Source organism: Bos indicus x Bos taurus, chromosome 12, assembly GCF_003369695.1.
Source record: "Bos indicus x Bos taurus breed Angus x Brahman F1 hybrid chromosome 12, Bos_hybrid_MaternalHap_v2.0, whole genome shotgun sequence".
In the NCBI taxonomy this organism is placed as follows: Eukaryota; Metazoa; Chordata; class Mammalia; order Artiodactyla; family Bovidae; genus Bos; species Bos indicus x Bos taurus.
The window spans coordinates 48,332,294-48,359,347 of record NC_040087.1 but is presented as its reverse complement, the minus strand read 5'-3'; the positions used below and the strand labels follow the sequence as shown (position 1 = coordinate 48,359,347).

Sequence of the window (27,054 nt, the reverse complement as noted above, 5' to 3'; positions counted from 1 at the left end):
GCATATTCAAAAGCAGAGACATTACTTTGCCAACAAAGGTCCATCTAGTCAAGGCTATGGTTTTTCCAGTGGTCATATATGGATGTGAGAGTTGGACTGTGAAGAAGGTTGAGTGCCAAAGAATTGATGCTTTTGAACTGTGGTGTTGGAGAAGACTCTTGAAGAGTCCCTTGGACTGCAAGGAGATCCAACCAGTCCATTCTGAAGGAGATCAGCCCTGGGATTTCTTTGGAAGGAATGATGCTAGAGCTGAAACTCCAGTACTTTGGCCACCTCATGCAAAGAGTTGACTCATTGGAAAAGACTGATGCTGGGAGGGATTGGGGGCAGGAGGAGAAGGGGACGACAGAGAATGAGATGGCTGGATGGCATCACTGACTTGATAGACGTGAGTCTGAGTGAACTCCAGGAGTTGGTGATGGACAGGGTGGCCTGGCATGCTGCAATTCATAGGGTCGCAAAGAGTCGGATACGACTGAGCGACTGAACTGAACTGAACTGATATGTTAAGATAGAATGTGTATTTAAAATCTTACGTGGAACCTAAAAATGCTTACAATATCTCGACATGGTTTATCAAACAGAGGACCCCTGCAGTGGCTGTATTATGCAACCCTGCATCAGAGTATCTCTTATGCTGAGTTCTGTAAATCAAGTCACTCTGAGAGCTACAATAATAGATTTAGGTTCTGTTTGGAATTTTTAGTTCTAAAAAAGGAGGCACATTTGTTTCTGTCCCATAGTCTTAGTATTACTTAAAAGCACTTAATGCCTTTCATTCAGTCTTTACAACGATTTTATGAGTTTGGATTTAATATTACTCTTGGATAAACTCAGGCCTGGAGAATTTTTAATGATGATACCAAGATTGTATAGCTAATAATTAACAGGGCAGGTCATGAATTCAAGTCTTTTATGTCCAAATCAAATTTTCTTTCTATGATGACCACGTAGCTCTATAACCATGAAGTCATGAACTGTATGTATAGGCAAGTCACTCTACAGTCTTTTCTGAACACTCCCATGAAGTGATTTCTCAAAAAGTTATAAAGGTAAACTTAAACATAATATTTAAATTCTTGCTAGCTGACTGGTGGGCTGGATGAATAGATGAATGGAGTGGTGGATGGACAGATAGATAGTTTGACACATCTTTTTCGTTTATGTGCCTGTGTGGGTCTTCCCTGGTGGCTCAGTTGGTAAAGAATCCACCTCAAAGGAGGAGACCTCAGTTTGATCCCTGGGTTGGAAAGATCCCCTAGAGAAGGAAATGGTAATGCACTCTGGTATTTTTACCTGGGAAATCCCATGGACAGAGAAGTCTGGAAGGCTACAGACCATAGTGTGGCAAAGAGTTGGACATGACTGAGTCACTAAATTACTGTGTGTGTGTGCACGTGTGTATGTGTACAGATACCACTTCTCTAGATATAAATCCCTGGTGCCATTAAAGATGGAGTTAGCTTGTAAATCTTGGAGGACATATACCAGAATATTATTACCCAAGTGTTCCTCAACCATGACCACACATAGGAGTCTCTGGAGGGCTTTCCAAAGATGAGGTGTTGTCCAGGTTTTTTTTTTTTTTCTTTCTTTTTAAAATTACCAGGTAATCAAAATATCAATACAAGGTCAGCTTTAAAAAGAACTCACTTAAGGACTGTAATAAGATTCATCTGATGCTAATGGAGGACTTTAGAAAACACAGCAGCTACTGTGAGTACTCACATATAGGAAGTTTTAGATGCATTTTTACATTCACTCAACAAAATACCTAAAGCTGAAGTTAGAGTTTAAAACATTTATTTAGGAAAAGGGTGATCTGATTAGAACAGCTCACAGATGAGTGTAAGCCTCATCTCACTGAAAGGAATATGTTCACGGAATATTGTGCATTGTAGTTTATTGAGTGAATTATTTTGAATCAAACTGGCTTTCGCACTCTTGAAGAAACAATATGACGCAGCAGTATAATCCTATGTATGTTATCTTTCAGTTTTCACACCTTTTTATGAAGTAGATGGTTACATTTACCAGACTTTTGTGTGTATTTATGCATTTATTTCTAAAAGTATGAGAGGCGAAAAAATGATTGTGGACCCCCCTTCCAAAATATTATATCATTTTTTGGGAAATGAAAGTAATTCTCATTCTCTTTGTCATAAAATGCAGGGTGCCCTTTTATCTTCATGTCTTTAGAAGGAATTCTGTTTCTGTTGATAATATTAAATGTAGTTTATGTGTTTGATCATGTTTTCCACACCAGGATCATCAGCAGCAAAAACTTAGCTAGATGTTTCCCCCAAACACAGATCTTAATGGGCTTTTATTTAAAACAAACAAGCAGCAAAACAGCAGCAGCACTTAGCGGATGTTGCTGCAAGAGTTGCCCATCAGTGTTGTATCTAGAATTGAGTAGTTACAGACCAAGGGCAAAATTTTAGTATGAAATCCTTTCATTGTTCTTTTTTTTTTTTAACAAAATTTTCTTTTCCTAATTGTGCATAAAACTTTTCTTAGTAATTTCTGTTTTTTTCTCAGTGTCTTTGCCTCTTAGATGCTGTTTCCTGGTAACATAGCCATCCATATCTCTCTTTCTCAAATCTGGTAGGATTTCTCCAATCCTTTCATTTCTAACTGCTCTCAGTACTTCTCAGTTTTCTCCAGCTTTCTTTCTTTCTCTTGGCTACTCTCCCATGGCTTCCCTACAGTTATGTGTTTATGAATTCGTATCTCTTGGTCAATGCATTTCCGGCACTTTCTAAAATCCAAGAAATGAATTTCTAATAACAGTTTCAGGATCAAACCTTCCAGGTCTTTTCTCTTTCCTAAAAGGAGGAGTACGCATACACTGTTTGGGAAACTGATTTATATAGTATTGCTGGTCTTATTGGAGAAGGCAATGGCACCCCACTCCAGTACTCTTGCCTGGAAAATCCCATGGACAGAGGAGCCTGGTGGGCTACAGTCTGTGGGGTCGCTGAGAGTTGGACACGACTGAGCGACTTCACTTTCACTTTTCACTTTCATGCATTGGAGACGGAAATGGCAACCCACTCCAGTATTCTTGCCTGGAGAATCCCGGGGACCAGGGAGCCTGGTGGGCTGCCATCTATGGGGTCACGCAGAGTCAGACATGACTAAAGGGACTTAGCAGCAGCAGCAGCAGCTGATCTTATGTGTGTGTATGTGCAGCTTGAAGCTGGAATTATGGATGGTATACCGGCCACATTATCACAGGAGAAGTGATTGGTAGGGGCTATGAGAATATGATTTATGTCAACACTGTAAATAGTTGAATGGTATGATGAGGGTTTTGTCCTCTTTATACTGATAAAGCATTGTTTTCGGACGTGCTGGCTGTGTTTCATCTGCTACATGTGAAATAGGAACGAGTATGTGCCTCTGTGATGATTAAATTCGTGCATAATGTGTCTAACATTCCCAAATAAGATATGTTTGTCATCCAAAGGTTTGGTTGATCCTTCCTAATTTTTTGGATCATTTTCTATATTGTGGTTTGAGCTTATGTAAAAGCTATGTAGTTATCAAGGATTTGAATGCACCTGGGGTTCTTAGTAGGAGAAGGCAATGGCAACCCACTTCAGTGTTCTTGCCTGGAGAATCTCAGGGACGGGGGAGCCTAGTGGGCTGCCGTCTGTGGGGTCACACAGAGTCGGACACGACTGAAGTGACTTAGCAGCAGCAGCAGCAGCAGGGTTCTTAGTGGGCTTCCCTGGTGACTCAGATGGTAAAGAATTCACCTGCACTGCAGGCGACCTTGGCTCCATCCCTGGGTCAGGACGATCCTCTGGAGGAGGGCATGGCAACCCAGTATTCTTGCCTGGAGAATTCCATGGACAGAGGAGCCTGGCGGGCTACAGTCCATGGGTTCGCAAAACAGTCAGACACAACTGATGTACATACTCTAACAATACGGGCCTCTTCGTATTGGATCTTTATAGCTTTCTGGTGTATACAACAGAATTACCAGAGGAACATTCTCCTTCTATTTTTAAAAAACAGTAAGGAGTAAATTTTTATACTGAGAGATTAAGCTATATTACCTACAAAGTATAGACGTGTTCATAATATACAGAAGTCTAAGCAGTTTGCAAAGCTCATTGAAGCCTGATGCCTCAGAAACCATCTATTTGCACTGTAAGCTCCAAACCTACCAACTGTATTGTCATAGTCTGCTAAAGTACTCTTTCATTTACTTTACAAAGAGTTTTCTGCAATGATGAATTATATGTCAGACTTGGGTTTTTAAACATATGTTGGAACTTTGTGTCCAAGTATAGTTAGAAAGAGGTTTGTGATGGAAATTAATCACTATCTCCAAAATTAGAATTTTGGAGCTCTCTAAATATAGTAAAAGAGAGAGGTTAATCTCAAGACTATATTAGAAAGCAAACCATGTTTGATAGTATGTACTCAATGACATATTTTACAATTTTAATGACAAACCAATTGGGATATTTTATGAAAGTAGCTTCAACAAAGAATTCCTGTATGGGTATAACCCACTAATAAGAAATATCCTACCTTTTTTATAAAGAAATTAAATGCTAATACTGGGTACAAATTGAAATACTCTTCTTATTGGAAGAATAGATAATGCTAATAGCTCTTTATAAAAGTTGCTCTGTTTATGGCGTTTGTTTTTGTTTTCCTTTGTTTCTTAATATCTGAGAATATTTAAGTTCTTATTTCTCAATTTCAGCACATGACATCTTGTCATTTAAAATTTTATGCAGTATATATTTTGGATGGTTCATTTTGATATTTTCTAATTATCTTTTTGCGGGTAAGTAACCATGTTGACTTAGAAAAAAAAATAAAACTTCAGCTCATTTTCCTTTTTAGTTGTTCTGGTACTATTGTTTAGCTTATCTCCTTTCTTTTCTCGTTGCTAAATAAAATGCCCACACAGTATTGTATTTTCTGAATGGAGCTATAATTTATATTCTACAAAGAAAGATTTGAAGAAGCATGTTTTGTTCCTTTAAGTGTACGCTCAACTTTGAGAGAAATAGTGAACCAAATCTATTATCAAAGAATGAAATGAGCCAATTTAATATAATTTTAGGCATTGTTGTTCTCATACCGTAATGAAGCTGAAAAAAGAGTTTTTGATCTTCATGTAATAGAACAACAATGTCCTTGTTAGCCTGGTCAGATTATATATACCCAAAAATAATCTATTATAGTGTAACTCTCTGTTAAGGCAAGACAGACACATACTAGTTTGGAGGCCATTTTAGGCCTTGGAAATAGGCATTTAATAAACATTTCTTGAATTTATGAGTGAATAACTATAAAAGTAAATTATATCTATGCTCAGTAATAACACACTGAGCCCATTAGTTTGTGTGGAATATTGGATTCTTTAGTATTATTGATTGTTGTTCCTAGTATTATTATTAAATTTTGCTCATTAAAATTTGAAAGAAATGAAAACAAACTTGGACAAAATTGTTATCATTGTCTTAAACAACGTAAGCGTAGGCAACTTAAGATTTATAGAATAAGTTTTTCCTAAAATTATTATTTCCTAAAAATGTCTGTTGTGGAATTTCTTTATATTATTTTGAGAAAATCTTTTTCATTGTTAAGAGCTAAGTTATAATCCCATTGTTAGAAATGATTTGTACTGAATACTTTCCTAATTGAGCGTGGGAAGTTGGAGAATTTTATGCCCTGTTTTAATGCTCAAAACGAGAATGGTATGGTGGATATTTTTCCAAATATGAAAGCTGAAATGTCGTAGTGAGTTTCCCCCATGTTGTTGCCAGGCCTCCTATAATAGTATTGAGTAAGGGTTAAAATCATGAAATCTTAGAATTTTAGAGCTGGAAAAGATATTTAAGGTTATCTAATCAAAGTTTCCATTAGTTTATAACTAATGGAAACTGAAACTCCTTAGTGGTGGGTCAGACCAACAAAATGAATGTTTTTAACTTTAGTTGTATATGTAATGTCTTAAGAAGACAGTATAACTACAACTGAAGACCCCATGCTGTAGTCCGTGGGGTCACAAAGAGTTGGACACAACTGGGCAACTGAACAATAGCCAAATACTTGGTACTCTGAACTTGTCTTTTAGAAGGTTTTATGTAAGATTGCTGTTCATTTTTAGGTTTCTGTGGCCTTTTTTCTTCTCCATAGTGTACTTATTTCCCTGGATTTTAACGACTATGTTGATTGCTCTTCCAGTTGTCTTGTACTTTTGAACTCTCATCTTTAATTATGATGACTGTCACAGAGCAGTATCTCAGATACTTGGAGAGTGAATTAATGTCCCACAGCAATAAGAGAAAAATTAATAAACATTGAAGTCATAAATCGTACATCTAGTGGAGGATGTGATTAACAGAGATAAACATGTTCCATTTTTCTCCCCACAGTCTCCAAACGTCCACAAGTACCCCGATATGGAAGCTGTTCCCCTGTTGCTAAATAATGTGAAAGGGGAACCCCCGGAGGACTCATTATCTGTAGATCACTTCCAGACACAAACTGAGCCAGTGGACTTGTCCATCAACAAAGCCAGGACATCCCCTACAGCCGTTTCATCCTCCCCAGTTTCCATGACAGCGTCCGCCTCCTCACCTTCCTCAACTTCAACCTCCTCATCGTCTTCTAGCCGTCCAGCCTCATCCCCGACTGTTATAACATCAGTATCTTCAGCATCATCTTCGTCAACAGTATTAACTCCAGGGCCCCTCGTTGCCTCTGCCTCTGGTGTGGGAGGCCAGCAGTTTTTGCACATTATCCATCCTGTTCCGCCTTCAAGTCCCATGAATTTACAGTCTAACAAACTGAGTCACGTTCACCGCATCCCCGTGGTGGTCCAGTCGGTGCCTGTTGTCTACACAGCTGTGCGGTCACCTGGCAATGTGAACAACACTATCGTAGTACCACTTTTGGAGGATGGGAGAAGCCATGGCAAAGGTAAGAGACACAAGCGAGCCTTGCTTTATTTTACCACTAGAAGTAACTTATGCAAGGAAGTTACAACTAAGAAGTTCTGTGCACAGTGACACAGAGGAACAACTGATCTGCTCCTGTGAGTAGAGCACAGTTTAGTAGAAACTAACCTCGTTTTCATATAGGTATATGTTTCAGAATTACTCAGTCCGTATGTTTATGTATCAAGTCATATGATGTCAGAATTCTAATATGTAAATTTGCTAGATGATGTTTACCTTCATAGGAAGGACAGTCTATATAGTCAGCATCACTGCTTGCAGTTGTGAATCCCTCATAGAGATTAACAGTTATGAAAAATTTAAAAAGTATATCAAGATGTTTCTTCCTTCAGTTGTTCAGACTGGAACTTATTTATCTGGCAATAATATAAAATGGCATGAAGTTCCAATGCTTGTTATCTGTTCGTTGACTTTTGAGTAATTTGTAAATTAAGTTGCCATTAAAGTAACTCTAAAGTTAGGTGTTTGGCTAGAAATGCATCATGTAGTTAGAGTTCTTATCTTCATATAAGTCTAAGTTATTATTTTAAATAGGAGGAAGCTTCTATGAAAGAAATAATTCAAAATGCAGTATTAGTATTTCCTTCTGGGGATTAGAAGCAGAAAGATGTTTTGTTACATGCTGCTGCTAAGTTGCTTCAGTTGTGTCCAACTCTGTGTGACCCCATAGACAGCAGCCTACCAGGCTCCCCCGTCCCTGGGATTCTCCAGGCAAGAGCACTGGAGTGGGCTGCCATTTCCTTCTCCAGTGCATGAAAGTGAAAAGTGAAAGTGAAGTCTCTCAGTCGTGTCCAGCTCTTCGCTACCCCATGGACTGCAGCCTACCAGGCTCCTCCGTCCATGGGATTTTCCAGGCAAAAGTACTGGAGTGGGTGCCATTGCCTTCTCCTTTGTTACATGAGTTTATATAATAATATCAAGTTAATTATATATGATAGCTGCTCATGAAGTTATTTTTCTTCTTCTAAGTTATTTTTTTTCTATTTTTAAGTCAAAGGAATTGTAATAACATAATGTTGTTGATTTTTCCCTTTCTGTAGATCTAAAAAAAAAAACCCCACCATTCTATAGAAATGTAAAATGTCTATAATCATCAACTCATATGCATGTGTTTCATCTTCAGAGTCTAGAAATAATGATGGATTAAGACTTAGGCTGTAGTACATTTTGCTTTGAATACCATGTTACTGCCAAGCTCATAATTAAAATATGATGGATGAACACATAAAACACTGCCTTTGTGTAAAATGCTAGTAAACATAGTGGTTTTGGTTCTTGTAACAGGTAGGATTCAGTGCATAGGAATAATATTTGATCATGAACTTGGAGAATTTTTGCAAACATACAAAATTGTGCATGCATCTTTTGCAAGTTACTGTTTTATCTCCAATGAGTTTCTTCATAGCACATGACAAATTGCACCTTTTCAATTTTACCAAGTGAAAAATCTCATGGCTTACAACAGTCAAAGATTTAGACTGCAAACTTGAGATCCAGGTACTATGCTTACCTAACAACCATTTTTTATTTTTGGTGCTATTATGGACAATGGCCAGTAACTAGTCTCACCACTCTCTTTGTAAACTAGAAAAAAAAAGAAGGGAGTATCTACATGGATTTTACTTGAGTCAAACTTTCTTTGATATTACTAATATTTCTAATCCAAATGAGCTAATCGATTTGAATAAGAGTAACATAATTAAAGATCACATTAGATATTTATTTTCATTTATAATTTGCAGATGTGCTTTAAATACTTTAAGAATAAGCAATTAGAAAAAATATAACTTTGTATATTACATTATTTTATATATGTGTATACCATGAAATCCAATCTTTGTGCAGTATCACTTATGAAAGCTATTGCTTTTATTGTGGACGTGATTGATAAGGATTTTAACACTGTTCGTGACCTTTTTTTAAAAAACAATTTTGGTGCATTAATGAAGGAAACAGATGTCTCTTTTATTTGCCATTATCATTTTATGAGAGAGATTACTTTTATTTAAAGTTTACTGCCAAAATTTAATTTTCTGGAAAATTTACCTTGTAGAAGAACTGTATTAAGACTCATGCTGTAATTTGTTCTCTACATGAGTATTTTTGTTAGTCTCATGCAGTGTTTGTATTCAGCAGTTTTTGCATGTCAAGAATAAACACATAACTATCAGCACACTAAATATGAAATGGATGTTAACAGCATGAAATTTGGGATCAAGGATGCATGAGTTTAGAATCCTAGTTCCCTCACTTCCAGCTTTGGACTGGGCAAAGTTATTTAATCTCACTAATCTTCATTTTCTTCAGTGATAAAATGCAAATAAAATATGATATATCTTTGAAGATTATTGGAAATATAAAGAGTTTATGTGTACATGTCTAGCACTGGTAATAATTTATCATTATTAGATCCCCCCAAATACCTGAAGCAATAATGTTCAGAAATTTTTTCTCTGTGTTGTAAAAACAGAAAGTTGGGGGAAAAAAGACTTACTGAATTTAAAAGTGATAAACTGCTCTCAAGAAGTGCTTCTCAAAGTTGTTACAACAAATTATAAGGAATAAGGGTTTAGGATGAGAAATCATAAGGAAAATCCCATACTTTTATGTTTATTAATTTATATTATTTTTATAATCCCCATAGTCTACAGTATTGCTATAGCATTTTATAAGTTTTTTTTTTTATTGTTTGATTAATTAGATGATAATAAAAGTGTGTAGTGGAGGAGGCCTGTCTACCTCACAGAAGGGATAAAGGAAGGGGCATTTCAGTAATTCCTCACATCTTTATGCTGCAGATATGCGCTTGGGCACTGGGCCAGCGATGCAATGGCTGAGTGATAAAAGGAGATCTATTTCTACTCTCACGTAGGACTTATATTTCTGGTATGGATGAGCAAGAGAAAATATAATAGGGGAGGTGGATTTTCAAATGCTACTAATAAAAACTAACTCATAAATGTGGGTGATTGTACTGGTTAATTAGTTTTAAAGTTGGTAACACATCTGGTCTATAGTAAAGAAATAGATTACCTTATGTCACATTACATAAGGGACTAAGAATGTATACGTCTGTATCTAAAATAGCATGAATTGAGTCGTTTGTCCATTCAAGTATTGATTGAGCATCTCTCATGTATTAGGCATTTTACTGGCACCAGAGATAGTGTTGAGCAAAACAGATGCTGTTTTTATCTAAGTGCTTACAGTCTACTAGGAGATCTTGCCATCAAACAAAAAAATTGTATAATTAACTGATAGCTGTGGACAGAGTTAAAACATAGACTAGCCATGGATGTGCCTATGGGAGAGAGGTTAATTATAGCCGTAGATGGAGAGAGCTGTGTTTGACCTAAGTATTTTCATGTAGAGTGTTACATGTGGTTGGAACAAATGTTTTTGTTGTGATGCTCAGAAGGGGGTGTTTGGGGTTTTGGAGTTGTGGTAGGATGGAACTTTGCATGGGTATGTTTGGCTAACAACAGAAGAGTGTGTAGAAATATTCTAATGAGAAGAGAACTCCAGCCCAATCCAAATATGGTCTTAAAGGAATGGCAAGTCGTTAGCTAACCCAGGGCACTGACAGAACTCAGCTGGGTTTTGATAAGATGTAATATGAAGAAAATTGCATGATGTTCTCAAAGGTGCAGTTAATACAGTGTAGACTAGAGCTATGAGAGGGATGCTGTAAGAGAAGGTCTCCAGAGGGACGCATTTTTCTGCTTGATACCAAAAGGACAGAGTAGCATTGAGCCCCCCAAGTGACAGTGCTGAGAGCTAGAAGGTTCTCCACGGGACCTGAGACATGCTGTTTATAAACAAGACCCTAAAGGGGTTATTTGACCTTGTAACAGAATTTCAGTTGAGCCTGGGAAAGTTTTTTGGTAGATTTCTCAGGAGATTTTCATTAGTTTTCACAGATAATTAGCAGCAGAAATCATAGAAGGTTAAAAAAAAAAAATCACAAGCAAAATTGTTATTGGTTTATTGCTCCAATAGGCATGTTTAGGATTCTCCTTTCCTTCCTTTTGATCCGCTATTAAGGTGAAAGAAAGGGTATTTAAGAGAATATAAGTGAAGAAGGAGTTCTCAGATAATCAAAAGCTTCTAAGGGGCCAAATAAAATAAGGACTAAGGGAGCATTTGGGGAAGGATGGGTTCATTGGTGACACCATGTCAGTGGAGGACTGGGGACAAGGGACAGACCAAAGTGAGTTCATGTTCTACTGGGAGGTGAGGCAGGGTAGCCCAGGAGTCTAGAAGGCTCTTTGGCCAAGTTTTGCTGAAAGAGTTTTGGAGAAATGGCATGATAGCTGAAGAGAAATTTATGCTCTCAAGGGAGCAATTTAAAAGAGACAGAAAGTATAGCATATTTGTATTCTGTCAAGAATAATCCAGTAGATAGTTGAAAATGGGTAATTCTAGAGAAGGAAGAATTACAGAAGCAAAGTAGTTCATTACACATTAGTTGCTTATATTATTTTGCAGAAGTAACCTGCACCTTGCAGTAATTAACCTGAATTCTGAAGTCAATTTATTAGATTGACACAGGTTTTGGGGCAAAAGATGTATAATGGTAAAGGAAAGAAAATGCAGAAAACAGCAGATAATGGTCTAAGATTGACAATGAAAAGCAAACAGATTAAAAGTTCAGTAAAATGTAGGTTCCACTGAGAATTGTAAAAATGATACCAGCATTAATATGAATATAAGTTCAAACATTTCTCATTCATCACATACTGGAACATACAGAATAATTTAAAATCCCTAAACAATTTGTAACTGTTGTTTAAATACATTTTTATAATTGAATATGTATAGATGTGTACATTTTAGAAATGCAGAATACTTAAAAGGACAAGGCCGTAACCAACTAAAGAGCTAAAAAAGACAGTGGATTTATTTTCTTCCTCCTGTACCTGAGCTGGCCCTTTCCCCTTGTAGCCAGAGGAACATAATATAACCTTGATGCCAAGGAATGAGGCTTGAACAAAGGTGTGATTGATGTTGGCTTTGGAACAGCCACAAGTGAAAAGCCAGCTGCGTAACACTGTTGTCTGGTTTTCTTCCTTGACCGCTATCCAGTCCTTCTTCATTGCTTTATATAGATGGTCTTTTGGATGTCTTCTCCTCTGTTCCCCATGTTGTCTTGTTCTTAGTCACCCAGGCTCACCAGATGTCCCCATGACTATAAAAGTGGAAAAATGCCTAGTAGACAGAACTCAGCCTGTTGCCTATGCAGCCCCGTTCTCTCTCTTGAAAACGCAGTCCCAAGAGCCCAGCCTACCAGAATTTTTACAGAACGTATTTATTGCATCAAGACTTTTATTATAATAGTGTCATACTTGACTAATAACTTATCATTGGTCATAAGTGCATTATTCCTGACTTCAGACATTTATAGGATGAGATCTTTGAGTTTAAAGTACTTTTCCCCGAAATATCTGACTACAGCCTGTTGTAACTGCTGTTAAGAAACTAGCAGCCCCATATGGGCATGTCATTTCTTTGATCATCTCCATTAATTTAAAAAAAAGTGTTATTTTTCTATTATTTTTAGATGAAATGGCAAATCCTTCAAAACCATACCTATTCCCATAGCACTGGTTCAGGAATTTCAGAGGGCTGTGGCTGTGGGCACGTCTGAAATTGTCACACCCCATTTCTTCCTACAGGCTGCTGCTTTTCTCATCAGCCCACAGGAAGAAGCCACAGTGTATTTTTAGTTCCGGGCCGTTTATACTTGTGAAAGGGAATCTGGTCATCTTAGCAGTTGCTGCAGAGCTGGTTGGAGGTTATGACTGTAGCTCCCGACCATTGAGTACAACTGGGGTTTTACTCCCATGAAACTCCCCATTTCAGATCTTTCTGTTTCACCAGTGTTCTGCTCTCGACTTTCCCACTTGTTGATGTTCATGATGTCTTATTTCAGGTCCTGGTTCCTTTTGTCACAGACTCGCGTCTCCTGGCTGCCTCACATATGACTGTCCTCTTTTAGTTCACCATTCAGTGGAATCCCAGTGGCATCTGCCCATATAACCAGAATAGTCCTGGGCAGCTGACATGCACTCCTGTATATGGTTGTCTTGGCTTCTTGATTGAACTACCCCAGCTTTCTTTGGTAAATGTATTCTTCTTCTTATGTTTAATTATGATAACTACTAGATATAGGCTCCTATTTTTAATCTGATTTTGATTAACAAACCTTCTAATTACTTAATCTTTTACTGTTAATTTTCAACGTTGCTTATTGGGAAGCATGACTGGATGGTTGCTCACTTTGGCTTATTTTTCTTAATTGTAGACTTTGAAAGGATGTGAGTGTTTCACTGCTGTCATTATAAACCAGACAGTAACTTGTTAAATAGTAAGAAAAGCAGCTAATATTTATGAAAAACTGAATTTTAAATTAGAGGACAGAATATTCATTTGTTTTTACCTGATTTTAACAAGGAGTAGAAATCTTTTTTTTTTTTTTTTTCACTTCTGGGCACACATAGGAAGTTGAATGGATTCCATCCAAAAAAATGGCTTCTTATGCCCTTGTTTATCCGAAATATCTACAGTTTATTGACTTCTCTGTTTCATCTAGTATAGATTGGTAGTTGCTCAGTCATGTGACCCCATGGACTGTAGCCCACCAGACTCCTCTGTCTATGGGATTTTCCCAGCAAGAATACTGGAGTGGGTTGCCGTCTCTCTCTCTAAGGGATCTTCCCAGCCCAGGGATTGAACCTGGGTCTCCTGTACTGCAGACAGATTCTTTTATTGTCTGAGCCACCAGGGCAGAGATTGGGTTAAGTCTAAAATTTGACAATTGGCTGAAGAGAGGTGACAGAAACTGTATGTATTATTCTAAGAGATTATTAGCAGAAAAGAAAAAACTCTGTGTAGGGTCCTTGTAAACTGTAAAATGTCAAGGTGTGAGTTTGGCTTTGCCCACACACATTTAAACAGTAAATCAAAGTACAAACTGGAAAAGAAGAGAAAAAAATATGACCAGCAGAGGGGAGAGGTGATACTCCATTCAGAGATAGATACTGTATAAGGAAGGAAAGATAGAGCAGGAGAAAATCCATTCAAAAGATGAAGTAGCTAAAGCAAGGGGTTACCAGAGTGGACTTTGTGTTCATTCTGTTATAATTTGTTAGGTCAAGTTCCTTCTAAGATAAAACGGTCTAATTTATGTTTGAGTAGATAGATGCTTAAATGTGATGTATTACTAGTATTTAGTCTAAGAAAGTCTCTATATTCATTTTTTACCACACTTGAAATATTTTCTCTGATTATATTTAACGTGTTGAATCTGGAAATAAATCCTTCCTTTCCTCTGTAGTTTCATTTTGAAGAACAAATTTTTTCTCTCCTGAAGTAATGTTCTACTTAAATGTGAAACTTCTAATTTCACATAGTACAGGTGCTGTTATGCTACAAGGAAATTCTTATTTTACATATTAGATTGCAGATATTTATAGGATTATTTTGATGATGCCTGGATATATATACTCATTGCAAGAAGCATTTGAGTATTGGACGGATATATCTATATGTATAAAGATAACTATAGAGCTGTATGCTGCTGCTGCTAAGTCGCTTCAGTCGTGTCCGACTCTGTGCGAACCCACAGATGGCAGCCCACCAGACTTCCCCGTCCCTGGGATTCTCCAGGCAAGAACACCGGAGTGGGTTGCCGTTTCCTTCTCCAGTGCATGAAAGTGAAAAGTGAAAGTGAGGTCCCTCAGTCGTGTCCGACTCCTAGCGACCCCATGGACTGCAGCCCACCAGACTCCTCTGTCCATGGGATTTTCTAAGGCAAGAGTACTGGAGTGGGGTGCCATTGCCTTCTCCGATAGAGCTGTATAGGTATCTTTGTATATCTAGATATATCTAAATAGATATAGATACTTTTTTGCAATTGGAAATTTTACCCAGTGACTCTTAAGACCAGGAAGGAACAAATGAAAGAAGAAAGAATGTAAGATCCTAAAGGGAAACTTGGTCTTAGAATCTTTGCCAGCACTGTTTTAAATTGGCTTTTTAATTATTTACAACTCTCTAGCGGTTTTTTTTTTTTTTCCAATTTTTTTTACTCCATCAACAATAATTTTTTCTCTACTCCAAGCTCTGTTACTATTTTCTCAGCCCCTTCTCTCTGCCTGTTTTCCGTTGTTAACGCAGAGTTTGATTAACGGTTGTTCTTCCACTTTGGGTTCTTTAGAAAAGAACAGATTGATATTTGTCTATCTAATAAATAAAAGAAGAGCTACCAATTTACAGAGTGGTAATCACATACTCGATCTTCCCTCCAGTCCCTTTTACGTGGGGGAAATGCAACTTTGATCATTAGCCAATTGTATATGTGTTTTTTATGACCAGGCGGCTTCACCTACGTTTTTCTTCTGTAATTAGTTAATTTTTTCAACAAATGTTTTATGGACCAATTATATGGCCAGGAATTTCAGTGTGGTGATTTTTAGAACAACTTCTCTTAAAAGTCAGCTGTAGTTTACAATACACTAAAATAATATTGTTCATACTGTGAGTCATTTTCCTGTTGGTGAATCTTGGTATCAGTATACTAGCTCAACATCAACATTTTAAAGGAATTAAATAGGATAGATTTGATTAAGAAATATGAGAGTATCACCCACAGAAGCGTTACATCATGTAACTTTTGTTTAGTAACCGACTTAACGTGCCTCAAATGCAGTACGGTGTGTGTCTATATAGTATCTGTGTACTGAGTCATATTGAAATATGTATTTCTTCCTATAGTTTCTATTTAGAAAGTTTGAATGAGACTACATGGAGTTCTTCTCCATCTCCTGCCCAAATACCCATCTTGATTCCAGTTTGTTGTCTCTGCCTTCTCACTCTTCCAATTCCCTTCCCTTTTTATCTTTTTTTTTCTCCTAGATATATTTCTCTCTCTCCCTCCATGCTTCACTATTCTACCTCTTCTTGAATCTTGATTCTTCTTTATCTTCTATATCTAACCAAATCATCTATCCCATCAGTTCAGTTCAGTTCTGTCGCTCAGGCGTGTCCGACTCTTTGCCACCCCATGAATCGCAGCACGCCAGGCCTCCCTGTCCATCACCAAGTCCTGGAGTTCACCCAGACTCACGCCCATCGAGTAGGTGATGCCATCCAGCCATCTCATCCTCTGTCGTCCCCTTTTCCTCCTGCCCCCAATCCCTCCCAGCATCAGAGTCTTTTCCAATGAGTCAGCTCTTTGCATGAGGTGGCCAAAGTACTGGAGCTTCAGCTTTAGCATCATTCCCTCCAAAGAAATCCCAGGGCAGATCTCCTTCAGAATGGACTGGTTGGATCTCCTTGCAGTCCAGGGGACTCTCAAGAGTCTTCTCCAACACCACAGTTCAAAAGTATCAATTGTTCAGCACTCAGCTTTCTTCACAGTCCAACTCTCACATGCATACATGACCACTGGAAAAACCATAGCCTTGACTAGACAAACCTTTGTTGGCAAAGTAATGTCTCTGCTTTTCAGTATGCTATCTAGGTTGGTCATAACTTTCCTTCCAAGGAGTAAGCGTCTTTTAATATCCTGGCTGCAGTCACCATCTGTAGTGATTTTGGAGCCCCTGAAAATAAAGTCTGACACTGTTTCCACTGTTTCCCCATCTATTTCCCATGAAGTGATGGGACCAGATGCCATGGTCTTTGTTTTCTGAATGTTGAGCTTTAAGCCAACTTTTTCACTCTCCTCTTTCACTTTCTGGAACTAAGAAACCTATATTGAAAATGATAGCCTTTGTATTGCCATCTAGTGGTGGAATTTTAACATAATGTGAACTGAAAGAGTTGGAGGAACTCATGGGTAGTCTACTAATTTATTCTATCATTGCTCTCAGATTTAACAAACTAGTTGAGGGCTGTCAGGGAGTGCAGTGAATATGCCCTTTTAAAGTAAAACTTGGACATGAATTTGAAACCTAACTTATCTACTTGGTTTTAAGAAGCATCACTTCTACCCCGTTGTCCTGCTTTCCATCCTGCACATTTGTATATGTCTTCTGTTTAGTAGAAATAAAATGCTACTTTCTACATATCTATGATTAGTTTCTTTGTAACTATGGGTAATGTTTGTTGAGTTAGTGGAAGCAGGTATATGGCAACTTGTGAACTCTTAAGTTTTATTGAATGTCAGAGAAAAAATAAAAAGTGAAACAGCAGGACTATAGGAAGACAGAAAATAGGAGAATTTGGTAAAACTGATAAGTGGGAGTAGCCCTTAGAGAATTCATCAGAGAACTGCCTTATTGATAGCTAGGGACTTAGGAAAAGCTCAATAGCAACAGTAAAATTGAAAGATATTCCCATAGTGTATGGATTTCTCACTTTCTCAGTGAGAGAAAGACCTAGTGAGACTTGGGTGACCTATGATAAGAATAAACGTCTCTGTTGACAAAAACTGTAGCTTCTTCTATAATGTGACATGTGCATGCGTGCTGCATCACTTCAGTCTGGTCCAACTCTGCGATGCCATGGACTGTAGCCCGCTAGGCTTCTCTGTCCATGGGATTTTCCAGGCAAGAACTGGAGTGGGTTGCCATGCTGTCCTCCAGGGGATCTTCCCAGATGAGGAATCCAACCCATGGCTCCTGCCTGGCAGGCGGATTCTTTACTGCTAAACCACCAGGGAAGCATAATGTGGCATGTATTATTGTAAATACTTACTCATAGAATAAAATAGGCTGGCAACTCCGCAAATCTACCTGGATCTCATTAGCTATGATTTTCTCAACACATTGCATTGTGCCTGACACTAGTACATGTTCAATAAATACTTACTGAATGAAGAGATGAATGAACTAGTGAATTCATTAATATAGGTGCAGTGTTCTATGAGATGCTCCATTAGAATGCTATGGCCAGTGCTGGTCTCCAGTCCTAAACCCTAATCATAAAAGCAACCTCCCTTTGTAGGTTGAAGTAGAAGAAGCAACAACATGGGTTCCTCGTATCCCCAGAGCCTGACTCCCACCACCCCACCCCTGCCACCCCTCCCCACCAGGCTGTTGCCATTCCACTGAATATGTGTCATGTCTCAGCCATCTTTTCTACCTCGCTGTGATGACAACTCTCCCTCCTTTTCCTGGATGGCCATTTCTTTCTCTGTTATAAGACCTGGTTCAGATGCTTTCTTTTCTAGAAAGGCACATACCAAATTGTAATACAATGTATGCCATATATATACATACACATAGATATACACCCATGTGCATACTTCAGTTGCTTCAGTTGTATCCAACTTTTTGCAACCCCTTATGGACTGTAGCCCGCCAGGCTCCTCTGTCCATGGGATTCTCCAGGCAAGAATACTGGAGTGGGTTGCCATGCCCTTCTCCAGGGGATCTGCCCAAACCAGGGATCGAACCTGAGTCTCCCAACTCCTCTGTGTGTCCTGCAATGGCAGTCAGATTCCTTCCCACTAGCACCACCTGGAAAGCCCATAGATATACATATATATACAAAATATATTCTCTTTACTCAATATATTTGGCTCAAGTATATTATATATATAATATAAAATTACAGTGATATCTATGTCATGGCCTTCCGCCTGATCCAGTGTCTGGCACACAGGAAACAATAAATGTTTTCAGAATGAATGAGTGTCTTTCCCAGAGCTGCTCTTTTGTGTCAGTGGGCCATCTGTAATTCCCTGGTGCTTCTGAGTATATTGTTTCTGCTATTTCCCAAGTTTTTGTTTTTTTTCACTGTACTTAATACTGAAGAATAATATTTGGTGGTACATTACAGATGCTTGATGTGATTTAGATTTTAATAGTTTCTGGAGCTGAACTCCCTGTGGGTGAGAAATATTCTTATGGCTTCTGAACAGTCTTAATGAAAAGATAGCGTTGCATGAGAGTTACAGCCAGTTCTTATTATTCTTTTATGCCCAGGTAAAATATTTTACCTGTGAAACTGGGAGAAGTAATGGCTTTGATTGGATCTGGGCAATTAATAGCGTCTGTGAGGTTTCTTATATAATAGTAATGCCAATTTCACTTCCCAGGCAGGGTGAAACAAATTATACCTCCTGTCCCACTGCAGTTGACTGTGTCAGCATCACAGTACCATAAAATCTCAATAAAATCTGAAACTGTGGAGTATGGATAATCCCACTATAAATTCTAATAAAAATTACCCCTCCAGACTCTATATTCTCTCCATTAAGTTCATAGACACTGTCTCTTTGTACATAAAGTTTTATGAAATAAATCGACCAGTTCTCCTGTCCTTACCAGATAGCAAGCTGTTTTGATTTAAAAGCTGATAAGAGTACAATCAGTTTTTGGTGTTTGCAGTGCATTTTAAAAACATAAATTTCACCTAACAAACCTTAAGTAGAAGGAAAAATGCTGCTTTTATTTGCACTATGCCGCAAAGGTCTCTTTGTGAGAAAGAATAAATGACATTTTTACTGTGGTGGGCCCATTTGTTGTAGCCATAAAACAAAGATTTCGTTTCCTTCCACCAATCTCTAATCTTAAAGGTATATTAAGCAAACCCACGCACAAATCTAAAACAGGTCTGCTGAACTGCTTCAAATCTGCGTTTAGAAGGAGTTGTCAGTTTCATGATTTCATTTTTGTCTCATCTGTGCTAAAGCCCAGGACTCCCTAATCATCTGTGGTGTGACCTTTGTCACCTGACCTTTGTCAGGTATGGATGTTTTCAATTAGTCCTCTGTAAATACAGAGCCCATTAAAACAGAGGAAACCTTCTAGAGACTGAAGGTGGAACCCCCCCCCCCCCACCAAAGAACATGAATTTGACCCTGGAGGAAGTTGTACGTTACGATGAAAGTAGAGTGTGTCGCATTTGAGGTGCAAACATAAGGCTTTGCTTCTCGGAGGAGGCAGAAGCATTCCAGATAAGGAAAAAGGTGAACAGTGGTGGAGCTTGACTGAATCATAGGCTATGAGGTGCACACACACGCCCGCATGCACAAACAGCATAGCGTGTAAAACATGCATTGCATGCATGAAATATACTATGAATTACTTATAAGAGAGGAGCTGACTTCTCCTTTTCTGAAAGAGAAAGCCTTTTAACTCTTACTTTAGATGTACTTCTTACATCCTTTGTGAATATCCTGCTGTGCCTCCAGAGGAAGTAGTGAATGAAAATGGCAAAAAGAAAAATATAGGAGAGGGATATTTCTCAATTTTTATAACTCATGCCCCCTGAAATGTTATCTCAATAGATTTTTATGTGTTCCTAATAGCCATAAAAATTGTGTAGCATTTCACTTCCTGTAGTTTTCCTTAGGAAAAGAAATTCCTAATGTTGCAGTACCTGTTTACAAATGCTTGAAACCCTCTGAGATTCTCACCCCCCAAACCTCGCCCCCCGCCCAAATTAGGAATTTCCCTTTCTCTGTAGGTAGACTAAGGGCAAAAGAGTGGAGGCTAAGAAAGGAGGTGTCAAAATTATTATTAAAATAGGAACTTGAAAAATCACAGCGAGGTCTGTTGGGAATGGAGTAAATAGGCTTACACAGCTCTTTAGTCCTTGGAGGTAATACTTTATTACAGCATAATAATTGCTTTTGAAATAATGACCATTAGTAATGAAGGAAAGGCTAAATTATGGTCTGTCTGAAGTAGGTGGCAAAGTAGGTAATAAATCTTATAAATATATTTATTAAAAATCATTTCGATAATTAACCTTTATTGAATGCTTATATGTTCTTTGCACTTTACATACATCATCTTTACGTCTTACAGTATAACCAGTGTATAGATATTATTGCCTGTCTTTTATAGATAAGAAAACTGAGACTCATACCTTTCTCTGTTTCTTAATAAGGTCACAGCTTACTAGTGACAAAGCCTTGAACAAAATCAAAACTTTTTAAACTTTTGCCATACTTGGGTTTTGATCATTTAAAAAGTATGCCTTAGTTATGTAGAGAGTTTGTCAATATTGAAAAACCCAGTTTCATATTTTTTCAAATCAGGTACATTGAAAATTTAAATCATTTTTTTTGTCAAGGTCGTGATCTGAAAATGTTACATAGGAAATCATCTATATTTAAATTCATATATAAGTGTGTGTGTATATATGAATTGCATGAGGTAATTCCATGTGGCTAAGTATTGATATTATGGTACCATATTATGTATTTCCATTTTCTCCAGCATCTTGCAATATTTTTAAACAACAGCTTCAAGCTATAGGTTAACATTTCTTAGGTGTAGGGAAATTTTGTCAAAGTGTGGTTGACTGAGTTTCAGAGATCGACATCTGTGTCCTTTTCCCACATATCTGGTCCCTGCCTGGAGCTCTCTCGAGCAGGGAATTGGTTAGACAGGCATACACAGCACAGACGTGCCTGTTTGTCTTGCCTCATCCTGGTAGTGGTTATTTTCTGAAAAACACAAGGGAAAAACCACCAAATAAAAATATAGCCAGCATTTATTAGTACCGTTATAATTGTATTTATTTTTCTTAGATTAATGAGTTCAATAAAATTCTGAGCACTAGCCAATAGCTAATAATCATTACAACATTACAGCTTTAAAATTATCCTAGCTTATATCGCAGATGTTCAGAAATGCCTTCTTCAGAGTTGGAAAATAAATTCCAGAAAATGTGTGTCTGGTTACAGAGAATAGGTTTATAGTAAGATCAGACGTTTTCCAGTTTTTATGTAAGTTTCTCTTGAGTCTCATCCACTACTTTTCCATGTTTTTATAGTTTTCTTCCTATTTTATCAAGTTTATCAGAGAGTAAAATATGTTGTATGGTTTCCAAAATGGATTGGTATCATGATATGTGGTGGTAGGTGTTTTCCAACCTACTCTCAAAGTGATGGTTGTCATGAAACATGACCTGCCTTTCCATCTAACAAATGAGCACTAACTGGCAACCCCTGCCTCCTGGCATCCTTGTACCCATTGATTAGTATGATCTACTATAATCAAGGTGCCATTAACCTCCAATTATTTTCATTATACCTTGCAAGTAGGGCAACATATTAATAGGCCCTTTTATTTCCTTCCTTGGCCAATTGTGATCATTTTTTTGTGGTAATCACCACGATAAGCCCCTCACACTTAACAAGTAAACCCCTTTCAACTATAACTTAAACAACTTTTAACTGTGTAATTTGGCATGGTCTAAGTGGAAAGTTAAAACATTTGCAGTTTACAAGCCGCTGAATGGGTTATAACTGTCTTTCAGTGTTGTGCTCTGTATTTTTAATTATGGTAAACACAGAATAGAATTATGCTTAATCAGTAGGAGTAAGCCGGCACATTCAGACTCTTCTTGTTAACACCATTTCATACCTCATTCCAGAGACCATATAAGGAATATTGGCCATAATATTACTATTCAGCCAGTAGGTGGTTTATTTAGAGACGCTTATGTGTTTGTAAGGTACAGAATGCAGTGGCCACCTCGTATCTGGGCATGTTAGAATACACTCAAAGAAGAGGTTGATGCTGTTCCTTATTGAAGCATGTATTGTGGTTGGAAAGACTGATGTTAAAGCTGAAACTCCAATACTTTGGCCACCTGATGTGAAGAGCTGACTCATTTGAAAAGACCCTGATGCTGGGAAAGATTGAGGGCAGGAGGAGAAGGGGACGACAGAGGATAAGATGGTTGGATGGCAGCACTGATTCAATGGACATGGGTTTGGGTGGACTCCGGGAGTTGGTGATGGACAGGGAGGCCTGGCGTGCTGCGGTTCATGGGGTCGCAAAGAGTCAGACACGACTGAGCAACTGAACTGAACTGAAATGTGCTGATGCTTGATTGTGTCTGACTCTTTGCGACCATGTGGACTGTAGCCTGCCAGGCTCTTCTGTCCATGGGATTTTCCAGGCGAAAACACTGGAGTGGGTTGCCATTTCCTACTCTAGGGGATCTTCCTGACCTAGGAATGAAACCTGCATCTCCTGCATTGCAGGCAGATTCTTTGCTCACTGAGCCATTTAAGCATGTATATATAAATATAAATATATGAGACATACATATATATACATATATATATTCATACTTTAAAATTTTGCCACCTAGAAACTGTTGCACTTTATAAACTAGATGAAACTAGTTGACTTGTTATATAAACTTCTTGAATTTTATTCCCTATGGTGCAACATTTCAATGGGGGAAAATGTCTTCACACTTATCATTAAATGAATATGAGGAGATTTTAACACTGTTTATTTTCTTCCTTGTGTTCTTATTCCTTTACCAAAATTAAATAAAATTTGAACTGCCAGGTTAATTAAAAATTTTTTTTCTTATTTTTTAACCTTTTACGTCACCCAGAATTATTCAATGTATTCCTTTCCATTTACTTACTCATTTGATTAATGCACATCTATGATTCAGCCACATGTTCGATGCACTGACAATACCCACAAGAAGCTCATAGTTGAGTGGATAAAGGAGACAAGACAACTATAGTGAGGTGAATGCTGCAATACAAATAAGTGTAGACCCCCAGAGATAGATTATAAAGGAATGCAAAGCTTAGAGGTTGAAAGGGAGTGATTGTAACTTCAGGAGAAGGGTGTTTCTCAGAGGAAAGTGTTACTTATATCATCCACATAAATGAGGAAGCAAAGGCAATTAAAAAACAAAAGATGCAACGTCCTAGAAATATGAAAGACCATAGTAGATCCTAGTAGATAGGGACATTATCCAAGTAGATCGGAGAAGGCAATGGCAACGCACCCCAGTACTCTTGCCTGGAAAATCCCATGGACGGAGGAACCTGGTAGGCTGTAGTCCATGCGGTCGCTAGGAGTCGGACATGACTGAGTGACTTCACTTTGACTTTTCACTTTCCTGCATTGGAGAAGGAAATGGCAACCCACTCCAGTGTTCTTGCCTGGAGAATCCCAGGGACAAGGGAGCCTAGTGGGCTCTGTTTATGGGGTTGCACAGAGTCGGATATGACTGAAGTGACTTAGCAGCAGCAGCATCCAAGTAGATAGGTTGGTATGGTTCACTTGTAGGGTATTTATCAGAAATGAAATGGGGTTCTAGGGTTATCTATGGATCTGGTTATCCCAGGCCTTGTAGGCCAAACTGAGAAGTCTGTATTATTGAACACTCTAGGGAGACAAGCATGTAAATAGATGGGAGTAACATAGTAATATTTAAGTCTATGGATGAAGGACTGAATAAAAGGAGAAAAGTTGGAAAGCTATTTTAGGAAGCCAATGTGAATGGATATCTGATGGATAGAACTCATTGCCCTGATGGTTGTCAAGGAAGAAGGAAAAAATATATCTAGGATAATTCCCAGATTCTTATTTTGGCTATGTTGAGAAAGTTCTTTAGTGGAAGAATATATGAACTGAGAGATCTTACTGAGAATTTTACCCCCCAAACAAGGCAATGTTAAAAAAAATTTTTTTTTGACCCAAAGCATGATGGAAAAGTTAAGGACATAAATCGAAGTGTTCCAACATCTATCTAAAAGGACTTTTATAAAATAGGTCTAAATAGATATATTCAGAGAAGCGATATTCAGAGGAATGTCTTGAGAATTTTGAAGAATTAAGGGATAACATGAATCTTGGGCTATAGACAAGTCAGTAAAAATAAGTCTACCTCCAGACACAGAGCAGTGAAATTGTCAAGCATGAGTCATAAAGAAAATCTCGAAAGCTTTTTTCTACAAAGGAATTAAAGAATGACGGAGGCTGTCAACAGCAACAAATACCAGAAAGAAATGCTGTAGTGTCTTCAAAGGACAGTGAGGGATCCTAGAATTCTGTTCCCAACAAGTCATTTCAACTGACAGTAAAATTTTAAAAAAAAATCATACATATACTGACTAAGTTTACCACCCACACAAATTTGCTGAAAGAACTAAAGGATGAAAGAAAAGAACCTGAAATGGAAGCTGAGCTTAGAAATGATTTTTAAAAATATAAATATCTGCATGAAGAGATAAGCTGTAACTCTTAACAGTAAAACATGAAGCAGATTACGGGGCTACAATGAAAAAGAATTGGGCTTCCCTGGTGACTCAATGGTAAAGAATCCACCTGCAGTGCAGGAGATGCAGAAGACTTGGGCTGAATTCTTGGGTTGTGAAGATTCCCTGGAGAGGGAAATGCAAACAGACTCCAGGATTCTTGCCTGGGAAATCCCAAGGATATAGGAGCCTAGTTGGCTACAGTCTTGTAGGGTCACAAAGAGTGAGATATGGGTGAAGGGACTGAGCATGCAGAGCACATGAAGACCTACAACACCTTCTAGAACTAACACCAAAAGAAAAAAGATGTCCTGTGATGAAAAACAAGCTGGGGAAGGTGGGAATGACCCCTGGGGTAGTTGCAGCATGCTGCGTCCTTCTTGTATTTGGGAGAAGAGATACCTAGAGTGACTTTAGAAAAATTAAGAATATAAATAAATAGCAAATGTAATGTTGAGTAAAAATAAACTGTAAAATTTTATATATACACACTTTAAAGAGCAAAACCACATTGGTGGTCACTCATTGATACATACCAAGTAAAAGTGTTAAAACTTATATACACTAGGACATATGGAAGAGGGAAACAAAATAGGGGGAAAATGCAGAGTAACTCCCTTTGTGATATTTTACTTTCTTTAAGGATCTGAAAGAAGTACTGCAAATGTTAAGTTTTTTCATCTTTTGGGAGAATCAAATAAGTGATCAGTCTGTGTGTGTGTGTGTGATTTCTTAAATAAAAATAGCATCAGGGAAAAGCTGTAAATAATGTAACTCAATTTGGAAGCAAGAGTATGAGAGAGCAACTGTTGGTTCGTAAGTGTGATGTCTCTTCGTATTTCATGTTTATGTCTTCAACGGTTGGATGTGAGAGGCCGTGGGAGGGAATGGTTTTCAGGATTTGGAGAAAAATGAATGATGATACTGAAGAGTCACTTTGATCCTTGACATCTTATTTAATTGATAGTGTGAATGGGGTGGACATGGAGGAAGAGCTCTATTTTTAGCATATGAACTTGGATGGATTATAATGAGCCATCCGGGCCTCACTGATCTCTGCTTGGCCTCAGGGCCAGCTGATGCTTAATGCTAAGGAGGTGACGTAGCAGCTTTGGTTGAGGAAGTCTGGGTAGATGATGTTCAGAATGCATACTGTCAGAGCAGCAGTCCCCACAGTCTTTTTGGCACCAGGGACCAGTTTCGTGGAAGACAGTTTTTCCATGGACTGGGGACAGAGAAGGAATGTTCTCAGGATAATTCAGGGCATTACATTTATTGTACTACCACTAATCTGGCAGGAGGCAGAGCTCAGGCATAATGCAAGTGATGGGGAGCAGCTGTAAATACAGATGAAGCTTTGCTGTCTTGCACACTACTCACCTCCTGCTGTATGGCCTGGTACCACTTCATGGCCAGGAGGTTGGGGACCCCTGTGTTAGAGCATTATGAGTTTTAGAAGTCATCCAAACATCAGTGTCACAAGTTTCTACCAATTAAAAATCTTTTTCCTTATTATTATATTCAAATAAAATATTATCAAACATTTGTGCGTTTCATGCCTAAACAGCCCATGAGGACATACGCACACATGAGGTCAACAGCGACTTTGATGATAAACATGCTGTGATACTCTCATGTGCCAAGTTTTTTTTTTTTTTTTTTTTTTGTCTTTGTTGTTTTTACTTTTGGGCCATGCCATGCAGCGTGTGGGATCTTAGTTCTTCAACCAGAGATTGAAATTGTGCCCCCTGCAGTGGAAACACACAGCCTTAACCACTGGACCGCCAGGGGAGTCCCATGTGCCAACTTCTTTAATCTTCTGACTTTGAAACTAGCAAAAAATAACTGCTTTCTTTGTAAATGTAAGTCATTTCCATGTCAACTATGCAGAACTTCGTTGACATAAAAACAGAACTATTAAGTTCAAAGTAGATTTTCTTCCATTTCTGAAGTGTTTATTAGATCTGAACACTTTATATTAAGTTGAGGATCATGATTCAGTGGTTTTTAAAATCATTATAGCAGGTCTCTTATCTGTTTCTTGCAAGATTCAATTCTACCCAGTTGGCAAACCAG

General features: G+C 38.1%; 1 protein-coding gene across 9 annotated transcripts in view; it reads left to right on the top strand.

The window, feature by feature from the left end:
• Positions 1–27,054, top strand: part of KLF12 (Kruppel like factor 12) — a 532,835-nt gene that overhangs the window by 350,447 nt on the left and 155,334 nt on the right. For all 9 annotated transcript variants that reach the window (XM_027557687.1, XM_027557686.1, XM_027557684.1 and 6 more), the window contains one exon: positions 6,411–6,957. In XM_027557687.1, coding sequence (XP_027413488.1) covers positions 6,411–6,957 — 547 coding nt within the window. The remainder of the gene's footprint in view (positions 1–6,410; positions 6,958–27,054) is intronic.